Here is a 15,451-nt window from a genome sequence, read left to right on the forward strand (position 1 = left end):
TAGCTTAAGAATACATTAATTCTAGCATGTTTTCCCAGCATGTTTAACTTACAGACATACCTGAATTTAATAATACCAAAGCAGTATTTTTTTACTGCTTTACATTGTTAAAGTCCAGTTTGATGGAAGACTGTTGAACTGTCCTATTTGCTTTACATAAATATTACATTTTTTATACTTACCAGATTTAGAAAATTTAATTAAACATTCATGTAACCAGGGGTTATTACTGTTTATGGCAAAAGCTCGTTTAACAGACTGCAGCATTAACAGAAACTTTCCTGTGTCAGAAAAAGAGAGTAACAACATCAATATCTGTGTATGTTATTTTCTTCATTTTATTTTAGCCACAGTTAAAATCCATTTACAAAATATTACCTTTCGTATAACACTCAAAAGCAAAAATCAAAGCTGACTTTGGTTATCAAAGACAACTTTTATTTTCTAAAGAGAAGCTTGAAAAATTGTGAAATGCTGCTTCAGGTAAACAATTTGTATGGCTGTTCAAACTACTTTTAAAATGGATTTGATAATAATATAATTTATTACCCAGTAAAGTTTTCAGTAGCAAGGGAAATAGGGATTAAGAGCTTTTGTAGAGGTTTGAAATGCAACTCTAAAAAACAAAAACAGACCTAACTACTAAAGACTACACTCAATATGGTCACCAATATAATTAAAAATCAAAAGCTGAATTCAAACTATTACCTTTTCTAAAATATATTTCAAATGCTAATAGATGAGTGTCGATGTTATCAGCAACAAGGTTCTTAAGAGGTATAAGGAACTTGATAGCTTCTTCTAATGGATTTTCTATCTATTTTGAAACAGAAAGTAAAATTATTACATTTGAAAAACAGCTACACAAATCACATTTCCCCTCAAATTTTGTATTAATACAAATCTGAAGTAATTTAGACAGTTCTCTTTGTATGGCTAAGTAAGAAAACATTTTAAAACTATCATCCACAAACAAGTTCAAAGTAAATAGTCAGTTTTCAAACTGGAAATAGATCTATTGTTTTTCTTTTCCATAGACTTAAGGAGATGCTATACCAAGTACTGACAGCACCTTATACCACAAACATTTAAAGTACAGAGGCAAATATAATTGCATCATATAATTGAAAAAAAGCAATGACAAATTTAAAATACTGATACCAGATTAACAGTGACTAAACCAGAAATCTAAATATTCTATAAATCTGGTCCCTAAATAACTATAACCACTGAAGAAACCCCAGAGATGAAGCGCTAGCAATTTGTAGCTAAAACATATCTAGCAACATATAAAATGCAAAATGCTTCCACATTTAATAAAGAATCATATTGCTGCTCTAACAAATTACCAAAAATTTTAAAAGAACACAAATTAATTGTCTTGCACTTCTGTAGGTCAGAAGTCCAATGTAAGTTTCACAAGGGCTGCATTCCCTTCTAGATGCTGAGGGAGAACATGTCTCAGAGCCTTTGCAGCTCTCCTCAATGCTGCCCACCTTCTCTGGTCTGTGGCTCCCTCCCTCTTCAACACCAGCGACTAGAGGGCTGAGTCCTCCTCACACCACTCCCACCTCCTCTCTTCAGCCTTCTTCCTCCACTTTTAAGCTTTCTATGATTACACTGGGCTCACCTGGATAACTCACACTAAGCTCCCAGTCTGAAGGCAAGCTATTTTACAACCTCAAATTCCATCAGCCACCTTAATTCCCCCTTTGCCACATAATGTAACATATTCACCGGTTCTACGGTTCTAGGGATTAGAATGTGGACACCTTTGGTGGGCCGTTATTCTGCCTACCATGACTAATGTGTAATTTGCATTAGTCAAAATTTGTGTATTATCACTCAGAAATAATTGATGGCTATCATAATGACCCTGAAATATTACAATGGCTTCTGATTAAACAATCATGCTTATGGACAGAACAAATAAATTTTACCAAATAAAGATAGTAAATTCGTTTTACCCTTTCTAATTTTTCAGGAATAAGTTCTTCTTTGAGACCACTAGCTTCTTCCTCTTCTTCATCTCTTCTTTTCTTTTGGTTTTTTTGTTGTCGTTCCCTTTCTGCATGTTTTCTCTCTTCTTCTAATTTAGCCTTTTTCTGAGCTCTTCTCTGCTTGCTAAGCATTTTCTTCAATTCTTTGGCTGACAGGTTTTCTGTAAATATTCAAATGAATGAAAATTCTGAGTCAATGTTTTCATTTTCTTCCTGTTCTTCTTAAATACATACTATTAAGTATAGCTTTTAGTGGTGGGAGAGGGGGAAGGCAACTACATAAAGCTTTTAGAAAGTGTATTCCATGACTAGCACAAAACCCGGCACACATGAGGCAACCACCAAATGCTGTGTGGCCTACAATTAACCAATTCCAGCCCAGCTATGCCTCCTACAAAGACATGACTTTAAGCAAACCACCTCATCTCTCTCAGGCTCAAGTTCCATGAAATATAGAGCAGGCCTACTAACACCAACTCTCCTCTTGGAATATGTAATAGATCAAGGGTAAGTGAGACAATAAATATAAACACACTTGTGATGTGGTCAGAAAATTTGCCTCCAAGCTACTATTCCTCAAATACTCTAGGATTAACATTTCATTAAATAAAAAGCTGTATAGTTATTCTCATTGGCATTATTATCTTCAGTCAAGTAGGTACCAGAAGTTTTAAGAATGTGTATTTTTCCCTAAGGGGCTCAAAGCCATTTTCAGTTACAATTTAAGAAAAAAAGAACCAGCCCATAGATATTTGTTTTTCTGAACTGATCTTACTGAAAAGAAAATTAGAATGATCGCAGGTCACTCTGCTGGGGTACTGTGGAGACACCAGTCACAGCACATCACCCTGCCAGCTCTGCCTAAGCCTCCTCCCCGCCAGGTTTTTTTTTTGGTTTATCAGTCAGCCAACGTTGTCTTCACATCCTCTTGACAATATATTTTTCTAGGTGTTCTTTATGTTAATGACATTCTGAAATTTGTGTTCTTTTCAATGCTTTTAAGTCAGTTCTCTTTCAGTTACCTGAATTTATTTCTTGTTGTTCACTTGCATTAGTTAAGGGATTATCATACAATTTCAAGTATATTTCAATCGCTGATCTAGCAGCCTTGAAATAGAAGGCATGTCTTCTGAGTGTATCTTCTAATCTCAAAAGGTCAACATAAGCACGAAGGGTCATCTTTCTCAAGCAGTATGTATGGAAGTCAAATTGATCATCAGTTATCTCAAAAAAATGCTTCAAAACAAAACCAAAAAGTTACCCCTTACATTTATGCCAATAATGTCTACTTTTGAAATGAAAATAATGAAAAGCCCAAAAACCAATTTAAACCATCACAATTTCACCTCGTTGCCCTCTCCAGCACTTAAATTCTATAAAGGACATCAAGCTGTTCTTTGCATTCAACTTAAAGTTTCTCTTAATACATCCACGCCCATTCCCTATAAATTTTGTGATGGTACTAAATTTCTCTGTAGTAAGGTTATTTTTTAAACCTTGAAATTAGTACATACTGATATGTTAATGAAATATTTCTCCTCAGTATTCCCCCCAAATCAACATGGCATAGTTAAACAAAGCTCTCAATAAAGACTATATATATATATATATATATAGGTTCACACTAAATATTTACAAATCAGGCTGTTGTACTCAACTATGAGCTCTTTGGTCATCTCTATCCCACAGGTGGCCCAGGGCCTAACACAGCAGATAGTCCAGTAAGCACAGTATTTGCCAACTCAAGAGGTAAGCACTGCTTATCAAGCATGTGACCTCTTAATTTCCTAGAATCTCAATTATTTAATCTAAATTAGGATAATGGTGTCTGTACAGCCAACTTCATATGGGTGTTAAGGGGTCAATAAGAACATATTTTAAAATTCATTCTAAACAGCAAACTGCTATTCAAATGCAGAGCACTGTGGTTTTCTCTCACTCAGTGAACTCCCATTCATCTACCTACATTCCAGTTTAGCAAAATTCTTTATCTGGAGTCTATGTATAAACAAGCATAGTAACATTTTCCTAAGGAGAGAGGCTTGAGGCTTTTCATCCAGTCCTCAAAGGGTCCATGCCCCCCAAAAATTTAGGAAATAATCCCATACATGGGGAGAAGACCATTACTACCCCCTACAAAACAATTTATACTTTTATTTTCTTCCTTACATACATCTATACCTCTGTCTTCTTTCTTTTCCCCACTTTAGCTTCTCCAAAAATATATAGAAAAATGAATGATTCGATACACAAATACTATTTCATCTTCCCTCTGTCCTGAGGGCCTAGTAACTCACTGTGCAGAGGATACATTAGTAAATGTCCATATGATTACAGCTGTTCTGGTAATTAGAAATACATTATACACAGAATTACATTAAGTACCTGAGACTTTAAGAGAAAAATCCTAAGATAAAAAGAGTAAAAGTACATAGAGTGGAGGGAAGGAGAAAAAATGAACATTTCGCAGCAGTTTATGACTCTAAAAATCATGCTTTAATGATGTTATATTTGAAAATTGCATTCCTCCCATCAGTAAGACAAATCATGTCATAAATAACAAATTTCTTTTTAACCAAAGGATTACAGATTTCATAAAGTTGTTCATGGTTAAAGTAATCCAAGTTGTCTAGCACCATAACATCTTAAGATGCAATACAACTGAACAAAAATGGCAGTGCCCCAAATCACGGAATACATGAGATGAACATCTAAGAGATCACAGGACTTTTCAAAGTGAGAAACATTTTTTTATGTATAAAAAGGCAGACACAAGCTTCAAGAGAGAGTGCTAGCAGCATCAATGGACAGATTTTACGTCAAGTCTCAGAGGGAGCCTATGGACCCACGAACACTTAGGCCTCCTCTTCATCAGTGACAGCCCACAGGCTGCCTCTCTCCAGTTAATGTCTTCCCTAATAGAGCAACCAACTTATCCCAGTTTGCCTGAGGCTTTCTCAGTTTTTCCTTTGAAAGCCCAGTGTCTGAGGAACCTACTCAGCTCCAGGCAAACCTGGATGTTGATCACTCTATAATAAGCTAATTTTGGTAGGCAGGACAGGGCTAGATTAAATTAGAAAAAGCAGGATACTACAAAATAATTTTGCTTTTAGAAGAAATGCTGTATTGCAGAATCCTACTTGAAAAACAAGTAAGTCTAAGGTTGACTTTCTTTTTGTTTTACTTTTTTTACTAGAATAATTATGGATGCAGAGGAATTCCAAAGGTAGTAGAGATGTCTTATTACACTCTTCCTTCAGTTACCCAAAAGGTCACACCCACTTACTTTACTATAGCAGAAGATCACAACCAAACACTGACCTTGGTACAACATGTGTGTATTTCATGTGATTTTATCACATGTACATTCATGTAATCTCACAATGAAGACACAGAACTACTCCATTACTGTTACCATAAAGATCTCCCTTGTGATACCTTAGGGTGATTTTTTAATCTTCAAAGATTTATAAAACACAAAAATTTACTAGATAACACAGGTAAAGTTAGTTTCCTGGCACTTTAGCCAAACATGAACATGATAAGGGACCTGTCAGCTCACTGCAGAAACTAGTTACCCAAATATTAGTATTACATCTCATGCCCTTAGTTCTCCCCTCATCATAAACTACTAGCTCCCTTTTTTGGGGGGTGGGGAGGTCAGGAGGTGATGCTGGCAGGAACTGCTTAAACTGTCAAAATTAGGCTTGAATCAAACAAAGTGAGACATGTTGGCAAAGAATTAAGAAATGGTATTCACAGCTTAGGTGTGCAGGCTTTCTTTAGGAATTCCCTATTATGGCCTCTCTTCTGACCCAAATTCTCCCATCCTTATTTCTCAGTTACTGGTGGGGACTAAGAGCTCATATATAGAAAGACAACAAAAACCTGGACTTAAAAAATAATAACGAGATCAACAAGGATAACAAGCAACTCTATTTCCTTTATAGAAAAGTTGTCATTATAAAGCATATGTCAATTTAATAAACACTAGAAAACAGTTATAAGCTTTCTGTGGTTTTTGATCTACCAGGAATCCTAAATCTTAACAAAAGGATTTAGAAAATATGTACTGTTGCCATTTCAGATATAAATCAGCACACTAAAATAATATGAAACCAATCACCTGAAGAAAAGGAAAACTAGTTCTTGAAAGATAAAATAGTTTAGTATGTTTTTTGAATATAAGTTTAAAATCAATATTTTGGAGACAGTTGTCTGGTTTTTAATAAAACTCAAAGTTCTAAACATCAGAGTGGGCTGGACTACATAACGTTTACATATAATCCTAAAATCTGAGAAGGGGGCACGATGAAGGCAGAAGAAGTACTATGCTGGACCATTCTAGAATTCTAACATTTCAAATCCAATTACTAGGAGCTCACAGCAGTATGGGTCCTCGCTAAAACTGCCTTTGATTAAATTCTTAAATGAATTCCTGAAGGCAAAAAAGTACTTAACCCTGTGTGAACTTGTATCTCTATATTTAAAAGGTGAGCTGCAAAATTTTTATTTTTGAAAGGGGCTCATTTCTTTACTGAAATATTTAAAACCCAGACATAAAAGTAACCCATGCCAATAACTATTATAATAAATCTTTGAATTCTGTAATTACTCCTAAATCTTTGCAATTAAGAATTTCTTTAAGATTACATAAATTTTCTTAGAAATTAATTCTCGAGGCATTATTCAGCAAGTATTTAATCTCATTTGTACTAAGCACTCACATTTCTACCTTTAAGCACTAATTTAGTTTTAAGTTTTGTTTACTTATTGTATGAATTATTCACTATAAGAAGACTGGCTTATAAATGACATTAAGAATATGCTCTTTTCTTGTTTATCTATGTCTACTTCTTCCTATTCTTAAGTAGCAATGGCAAATCCTAAAGACAGTAAAGTTTCTAGCAATAACAGTTAGGTAATATGACCTGAGAGTGACAATTTCTGTCAAGTTTTGGTCTGAAAACCCATGATTTCCTAAAATTTTTCCCCCTAAAATGCTTCCTACCAGTCAAATCATATTTCTTGAACTGGGAGTAGTTTATCTAACAATAAAAAATATTATTTCATGTTACTCAGTCAAGATCTCTAAGAATTTAAGGGAAGGCATAATCTAAATGAAATTCAGTAATGGACTAGCTATTAATCGTAATCTAACAATCCTCAAAAAACATTAAAAGGAATCCAGTCATGTTTATTAATGTTAGGAGAAACAGAACTGAAGCTGGAGATTACAATGATCCTAAGGATGCTCAAATTTCACTTTCTCAGAAAATCTGATGTATTTCTAGTTATGGTCTTGCTGGAATTACTGATACGTAAGTGCCTAGCAGCATCTTCGTTCACTGAGAATGTCCTGTTTAATAAAAAATGTGTCTGCCCTCCATGGCGAGCAGAATGCTTTTAAAGTGATGTTCATCTAGGAGTGTCGAAACAAGCTAGAGATCTTCGGTTTTATCACAGAAGAGCCTGGTTTAAATCAGAATGCCTGATTTAAACTAGATATTGCATTAATTATTTCACTTCAACAAGCAACGATATCCAAGGGCATTGTATTTTTCAAGAAGAGGAGGAGGATTTTCCCCAGAGATACAGCCATCAAGCCCAGGCTTAAAAAGGAAAAAAACCCAAACAAAGCAAAAACTAGGTTATTTCTGTAAGGGTTCAGATACAATCCTAGTTCCAGTTCCCGTCAAAAGCCACCCCCTAAGATTTAGCCTTTCTTTTGGGTAATCTTCACATGGGAAAAGGCCACAGTGACTGCGTGGCACAGACATCAGGCTCACCTGACTACGATGCCTGTGGCTTTCTACTGCGTCAGCATGGGAACAGTGGTGCCGATTGACCCCACACCTGAGGGCTGCTGAGGACTGCCCCAGGGGTGCATTTGTGGCTCTTTTCCTCCTGTTGTCCATTTGGAAGGAGAGTGCTTCAGAGATGACAAAGAACAGGAAAACAAAAATTCACACAAAGGAAAAGAAAAGTCCCCTCACTAAGGCACATCACACACATATCCTAAAAGCAAGTAATAAACTAACCTGCAGACCAGCGACTGAGTGCTGTACTAAGTACTCAATGTGAGAAAAGTATCCTGGGAAGACAAACTGGAGAGAGGCTGACTACAGAGCAGATCCTGATGTAAAGGGGAAAGAGGTGGCCATCAGCTTGTGCATCCTTCTAGACTAGTGATGAAAATCAAATAATGGCCCAATAACAGAAATTTTGAATATAGGTTAATAATAGCAGTAATAATAATGGCTTACTAACTTAATCTTTTCCTTCTTCCTTCACACAAACATATGTAAACATGTCAAAATTATAACCATTTGAGAAATCAAATAAATAAATCACTTATTCACAACTTCTGAATGGTTGAAAGGCTAAATATCAACTTTTTTCTTCAGTGTGGTTCCAAAATAGTTAGAAGATGATCCTGTGCAGAAATCTACGTTTTTTTTTTTATCACCTCAGAGGAGAATAGTCAAGATTCTATCAACTTACCCTTTCTACTTCATGGCATTTTTTCAAGGCATCCCCGTATCTCCCCAGACGCTGATAAGCTAAAATGCATTCTGTTTGAAACCACATGCACTGCATTTCATTTAGATTTTCCATGGCAGATACTCCTTCCTGAAATGGAAGCATTAATAAATACAGAAAGCAAACAAAATCCTAAAAATCTTTTTCTCTTTTACAACGATGGCTACAAGTTTACTGTGACAATAAATAGCAATTAACAAATATATCAATGTGTTTCCAAAAGGTTCCTACCCTTTTAAAATTACATGGCCTATTTTTTCAGTTCTGTTAGGTATTCAACACTTGACATAGAAAAGACTCCAGATTAACAGAGCTAAGTTTTTATACACCAAAGCTTTTATTTAAGCTAAGACAGTAATCCTAGAAGCACTGCCTAACTTCTGCCTTTTAAGCAAAAAGCTACTGAACCTTTCCTTGCTGGGTCAGCCACTAGGATGCACACCCATTACTGCCCAATCTATGAGTAACAGTTCCAGGCCCACTTTTCAGTTTCCCAGTCTCCCCACTCCATGTTAGGTCACCAGTTGTCACTTCCTTTGTGCCCATGGTCTGCTTCTGACAGCGTTTACTGTTTCGTATTAACTCTTCTTTGCAGTGGGCTGACAAAATCCACAGAATTTGTTAATTCAGACTTACTGAGAATTCTGAAAAGAGTGTAAGACAAAGTACCTAGTTTCAGTGCAGGGGCACTGGAGCTTTGCCACAGTTCAGAAGAACTATTTCAAATACATTTTATGTGACCCCAGAAAAGAGGGCAGAGGTACCTTTCCACAAATAATTTCAGTCTTAGTTTTTTTCACACCCATTTTGTGTTATCACTTCAATTTTCATTTAAAGTGTAAAACCTGGTTATATGGGTAAATGGAATTAGGGGTACATTCTATTTCTTTTTTATGATTGCATGTATTCTCCCTTTTTTGATGACCAATTTTTAAAATTAAGGTATCATTGATATACAATCTTAAGGTTTCAGATGAGCAACATTACGGTTTCAACATTCACCCATATTATCAAGTTCTCCCCGACCCCCTTGCAGTCACTGTCCATCAGCATAGTAAGATGCTAGAGTCATTACGTCTTCTCCGTGCCATACTGCCTTCCCCAAGACCTACCTATATTGTGCTTATCATAATGCCCCTCAATCCACTTCTCCCTCCCTCCCCAACCACTTCCCTTTGGTAACCACTAGTCTCTTCTTGGAGTCTGTGAGTCTGCTGCTGTTTTGTTCCTTCAGTTTTGCTTTGTTATGGTCTACAAATAAGTAGAATCATTTGGTACTTATCTTTCTCTGCCTGGCTTATTTCACTGAGCATAATACCTCCTAGCTCCATCCGTTTCTTGCAAATGGTAGGATTTGTTTTCTTCATATGGCTGAATAATATTCCATTGTGTATATGTACCACATCTTTGTCCATTCATCTACTGATGGACACTTAGGTTGCTTCCATATCTTGGCTATTGTAAATACTGCTGCGATAAACATAGGGACACGTGTCTTTTGAACCAGGGATCCTGTTTTCTTCGGGGAAATTCCTAAGAGTGGAATTCCTGGGTCAAATGGTATTTCTATTTTTATTGAGGAACCTCCTTACTGCTTTCCACAATGGTTGAACTTAATTTACATTCCCACCAACAGTGTGGGATGGCTCCCCTTTCTCCACATCCTTGCCAGCATTTGTTATTCCTTGTCTTTTGGATGTTGGCCATCCTCACTGGTATGAGATGATATCTCATTGTGATTTTAATTTGCATTTTCCTGATAATTAGTGATGTGGAGCATCTTTTCCTGTGCCTGTTGGCCACCTGAATTTCTTCTTTAGAGAAGTGTTTGTTCAGATCCTCCACCCATTTTTTAAATTGGGTTATTTGAGCGTGTGAGCTCTTTATATATTTTAGATGTTAACCCATTATTAGATAAGTTGTTTATGAGTATATTCTCATAAATATGAGACCACTAAGACCATTTGTTGTTTCTTTCTCATCATAAATATATATGACGTTTCATATATGACATATGATTATACCATACATATGTATATATGTTATATATGACACACCATTTGACAAATACCTAGCAATGTTAGACTTGAATTTCTGCCAATTTGATGGTATAAAGTGATATCTTATTGTTTCCCTTATTACTAGTGAGGGCATTTTTTTTCTTGGCCTTTTTATTATCCACTTCCATGTACTAACAACTATTCACAACCTTTGACCATATTTATATTGTTTTGTCTTTTTCTTATTGAGTTGTGTGTACATTTATGTTTTAAGACATCATTCTTACTGGTAGTTACATTTTTCACAATGAAAGTTTAAGCTATTCTGTAACTGCTAAATTGTAAGAAGTTTCCATGAACGATTGGAACATAGTTAACATTTAAGGAAAGTGGTACACTGGTGCTGTATTAATGACACATTAGCACCACAGGGCATATGGTAACCTACTTTCATCCTAAATAACTTAGAAACAGTAGCATTAAAGCCCTCAACTCTGTATGTAGCATACACTTGTAGGTATAACTTACTTATTCCAAAGTATTTTAATTAGACTTTGAAATCAAACTTGCAAACATGGTTTCCTCAGTATGCCTCAGTGTTACATTCAACATGTACTATGGAACTATTTCACTGAACTTTTTAGAGCTCTTTATAAATCCTTTTTTTGCCATATGGGTTGGAAATATCTTCTCCAATTCTTTGGTTTAGCTTCACATTTTGCTTACGGTTATTTTTGTTACATATAAATTTTTATTTTAACATAGTCTAGTTTATCAATTTTACTCTTGTATTTTAGGTGTTTGGCGCCTTAAGAAAATGCTTCCTACCTCAAGCGCTGAAGATAAAGTTCCGTGTTTCTTATGCTAAAAGTTTGGAAGGTTTGTTTTCTGTACTTAGATCTTTAATCCACCTAAAATTGATTTGTGGGTGGCATAAGGATATCATTTTTTTCAACACAAAAAACACATTGTTCCAGCAATATCTTTTCATCTCTGATTTTGAAAGCACCTCTAGCCAATACTAAGTTTCCAAGTATGTGTGACTCTTTCCAAGCTAGCTATTCTGTTCCATTCGTCTACCCACATTTTTTAATCACAAATGTGTTTCTTTTATAATATAACAGGAAAATATATGTGGAAAAGGATATGAAGGGATGATGAAGGAGGGAAAAGAAAAGAACAGATGTTTAGTGTAACAAATTTAATTCTCATCAAAGAGACCAGGAACTCAATGAGCACTTCTGAAGAAAATGCTAGAGACAGAACACTAATGAGACAAAAGAATGGTAAACCAAACATTACACACCAGCACTGAAGTATGGCAGATGGCTGATTTTTGTAGAGAAGTATTTTGCTCCTAATACTGTTTAAACCATCCCCCACCAGAAGCACCTGTGCATGTGTCCATGCACAACACACACGCTCAACTGTAGTAAGAAACTATACTGAGGACATGAGCTAAATGGATTAAAAAATAACAAAAATGAATTCTTATGAACTTCAGAGGCAAACTTCAGAAATCATCACACACTTGTTTAATTTTACTGAGATAATTACATGCTCATGTCTGATATATCCTACCCTTGTGAATTTGGAGCACATTTCCTCTGCTTCTTTTATCATATTTGCTCGAAGCATATATTTTGCACATTTGGAATTGACGAATCTATCAGCTGTATCCAAAGACTGTGCTTCATCCATCCACTTTGCAGCTTCTTTGAGATTACCTATATGCTTTAAGAGGTAAAAGTATTGAAGAAATCACAGTTTATGATTAAGAGAATATGGGTGCAATATAATCAAAGTTTATAAAAATAAATTAGAAATTTGGTAATGTTTCTGTCAAATTTATCTAGAAATCTTCGGATAAACTACACATGATTAGCACTGATTACACAATTATGCAACATAAAACTCCATAGGGCTATCAGAGTATTAGAAATAGATTATCAGGCCACTCTAGAAGTTATTTCTACATAGAAGGAACTCTATGGTTCTTAAAGAGGCCGAATTCTTTGACTATTCAAAAAATATGACTAAGATTTTACCTTGTAAATTTTTGCTTTCATATAGAATAATTCTATCAGAGTTGGAGTACTAGCAATCGCAGCATTGATATAATCCAAAGCCAAAGAATATTGTCCAAGTTTATCAAAGTGCTGTGCCAGGAAATACTGAACCCAGAGTAGTGTCGTTGGGGGTTCCTTCTCCCCATTTTCTACAATCAAACAAATATAAGTTACAGGTAAGACATCAAAGTAAAGCAAGACACATACTTTCCACCAATACACAGCAAAATTAATAATTATTCCAAAAATAAACATTAAAACCCAGGAAAAATGACCAATTTGAACAGATAGAGGAATGACTTCATGCAGTAACATTTAAAAAGTAGCAGACAAGCAGAGAAACAAGATGCTAAGGCTTCTAACACTTGCCTCCCTGCAAAGAAGTAGCGCTGGGTAAAATAGGTAAATCAATCTAACTCATGGATTCTCAGGCTGAGAACATAAGATAGCAGGCTCAGAAGTAAAGGAAAACAGCTCAGAGAAGAGATGTCCTTAACTACCACTGCAAGACTTCTACAAAGTCAAGAACTGCCAGAACTGAGCTTAGCATTTCCTAGGCCTTGATACTAAAAAGGAGAAACCCAAAGTTGAAGGATATGGAAAGAATAAATTCCTGACAAGGTGGAATTAACCCTACTATGTGACTAAAGCAGTCACATACAATCAGTGGAACTCTATCCTGTTCCCTACCCTGTAACCCTCAAGCTATACAAGAATAGATGAAGAAATACAACCTCTCAGAATGGAATTCAGAAGAGAAGGTGGATTCATACAGGTATAAAAGGATATCGAGTAGATAGGCAAATATACACACACTTGAGGAAAAAACAGGTCTCTTAAACTAGCTGACCAAATGAAATGACAACAATGCAAACATACAAATTAGCCTAAGACACAAATAATAAAGGCAAAGAGCCAAGCATTTACCTTGCTCTTTTTATATAAACTATGTATCAGGGTAAGCAAATATTTGATGAGCAAAACTTCTTTATAAAGAGAATTCCAGCTTATAAATGCAAAAAAGAAGATTAGAATGAAGGAACTGAGGCAACGATCCTTAGTGGCTGCTAAGTCATTAGGTGAGAGGCCTAAGGAACTTTTAACAGGCACATCAGGCTGACAATGTCTTAACCCTGATCAGTCTTAAATCACAGAGAGACAACCAGAATGACTTCAGCCTCCAGATGTGATACAACATAAGTATACAGTGTCACCTATGAAGTATTCACATGGAACCGAATCTAATCAAGTCTATAACTCTTAACTATCAGTTAAAAGAAACGGATAACAAAATACACTGAATGATACCATGAGAGAGCCAATCAAATCCAGAATATGGAACATTCTATAGGACAAATAACCTTTTAACTAATAGCATTTTTTTTTAAGGGAGGGGAGGTTACTGCTCAAGATTAAAAGAATGACAAAGACCTATCAAATGTCAGTGGTGGATCTTGGTTCTCCATTCAACTAAACCATGTATACAAAGACATTTCTGAGATAACTGGGGAAATTTGCATGTGGACTGGGAGTCAGATATTATGATATGAGATGATAACTTTGGGTGAGATAGCACTGTGGGTCAGTCACATCTTCTATATAAGTGTCTTGAACTGTTAAAAATGCATACTAAGATATAGATAGGTGAAACAAAACAGTGTGTCTGCTTTAAAAATACTCCAGAAAAAAAAAGGAGACAGAAGATACTTCAAATTAAGACTAGCAAATGTTGATAACAGAAGGTGGGTGATGAGGACACAAGGGTTCATTACTCTACTTACTTCTGTATCTGTTATTTTATTCGGAAATTCGTTTCAAACTAATGAAACATAAGGGCAATGACATGTAGAAGACACACAAAGAACCCAGATTAAGACCACCATTTGCACGACTGAAAGCATTCTAAAGTGTTTTCTAAATTAAGTTGCCTTGATTTACATATTCCCCTAGAAGGGAAACAATGGTACTTACATGATTTATTACTTAAATCATATAAGATTTAAGTAATAAAAAGAGTAGAAAGAGCAGGTAAGTAGGGATTCAGGAGGAACAAGTTTCAATATAAACTGCCCTGATCTTAAGCAATCCACTTACCCTCTCAAGTCTCTTTCCTCATATTAAAATAAAGTTAACTCCCATTTTGCAAGATTATGGAAAATTTAAATTAAATAAGATTGAAAGTGCTCTTCTCATTTCATTCACTATTTATTAAATAGCTATCATGTAGCATGTACATAATAAACATAAGATAGCTTTACTGTGAGTGATTAAAAATGGACTGAAATGAGCAATCAAATTCCAATTCAATCTAATTTAAACTTACCATAAGGGCTAAAAAAGTCACACGTTTTAAGAGAGGCTTCATAATTAGTAACAAGCTCCTGGATTATAGAAATCTGTTAAAGAAACATAATTTAAAAATATTTTATTCAAGGTATATATATTTATTGTGGACTAAATTAGATTTGAAAATAATATACAGCTTACTTCAGAACTGTAAATAAAATACTAGAGTGTCTGCTTTTTCCTGTCCCTGTGTGGGGTAAGTAAGAAAAAAAAAAAAAAACAGAAAATGTACTGCTGTCTTTATTAACAGTAAAACATAATTTCAGTAATTTCTCCTCTCAATGAGTGGTTTGAGGTTTTGAAAGACAAATTATCACAAATTACTACAAAGCCTTTTTTTTGCCAATAAACACACACATATAATTTATTATTATTTGCCTTCTGTCTTCCACTGTTACACTGTGAAGGTGTAAGCCACGATATATTCAGATTTCCTAAAATATCATTCACTACAAAACAGTCAAGTGAAATGATACAAATTATACAATGAGCT

The 15,451-nt window shown here is 35.2% G+C and overlaps 1 protein-coding gene across 7 annotated transcripts in view; it reads right to left on the reverse strand.

Annotated features, from left to right (window-relative positions):
• Nucleotides 1–15,451, reverse strand: part of NAA16 (N-alpha-acetyltransferase 16, NatA auxiliary subunit) — a 77,089-nt gene that overhangs the window by 4,125 nt on the left and 57,513 nt on the right. For 4 of the 7 annotated variants that reach the window (XM_057494404.1, XM_036932398.2, XM_036932397.2 and 1 more), the window contains 8 exons: nucleotides 14,936–15,008; nucleotides 12,592–12,761; nucleotides 12,125–12,277; nucleotides 8,505–8,633; nucleotides 3,023–3,236; nucleotides 1,968–2,161; nucleotides 709–817; nucleotides 183–281 (listed from right to left, as the gene is read on the reverse strand). In XM_057494404.1, coding sequence (XP_057350387.1) covers nucleotides 183–281; nucleotides 709–817; nucleotides 1,968–2,161; nucleotides 3,023–3,236; nucleotides 8,505–8,633; nucleotides 12,125–12,277; nucleotides 12,592–12,761; nucleotides 14,936–15,008 — 1,141 coding nt within the window. Of the gene's footprint in view, nucleotides 1–182; nucleotides 282–708; nucleotides 818–1,967; nucleotides 2,162–3,022; nucleotides 3,237–7,789; nucleotides 7,933–8,041; nucleotides 8,137–8,504; nucleotides 8,634–12,124; nucleotides 12,278–12,591; nucleotides 12,762–14,935; nucleotides 15,009–15,451 lie in introns of those variants that run through there. The other 3 variants (XM_036932400.2, XM_036932401.2, XM_036932403.2) reach the window with 3 other exon arrangements.

The sequence above is a fragment of the Manis pentadactyla genome, chromosome 17 (genome assembly GCF_030020395.1).
Source record: "Manis pentadactyla isolate mManPen7 chromosome 17, mManPen7.hap1, whole genome shotgun sequence".
In the NCBI taxonomy this organism is placed as follows: domain Eukaryota; kingdom Metazoa; phylum Chordata; class Mammalia; order Pholidota; family Manidae; genus Manis; species Manis pentadactyla.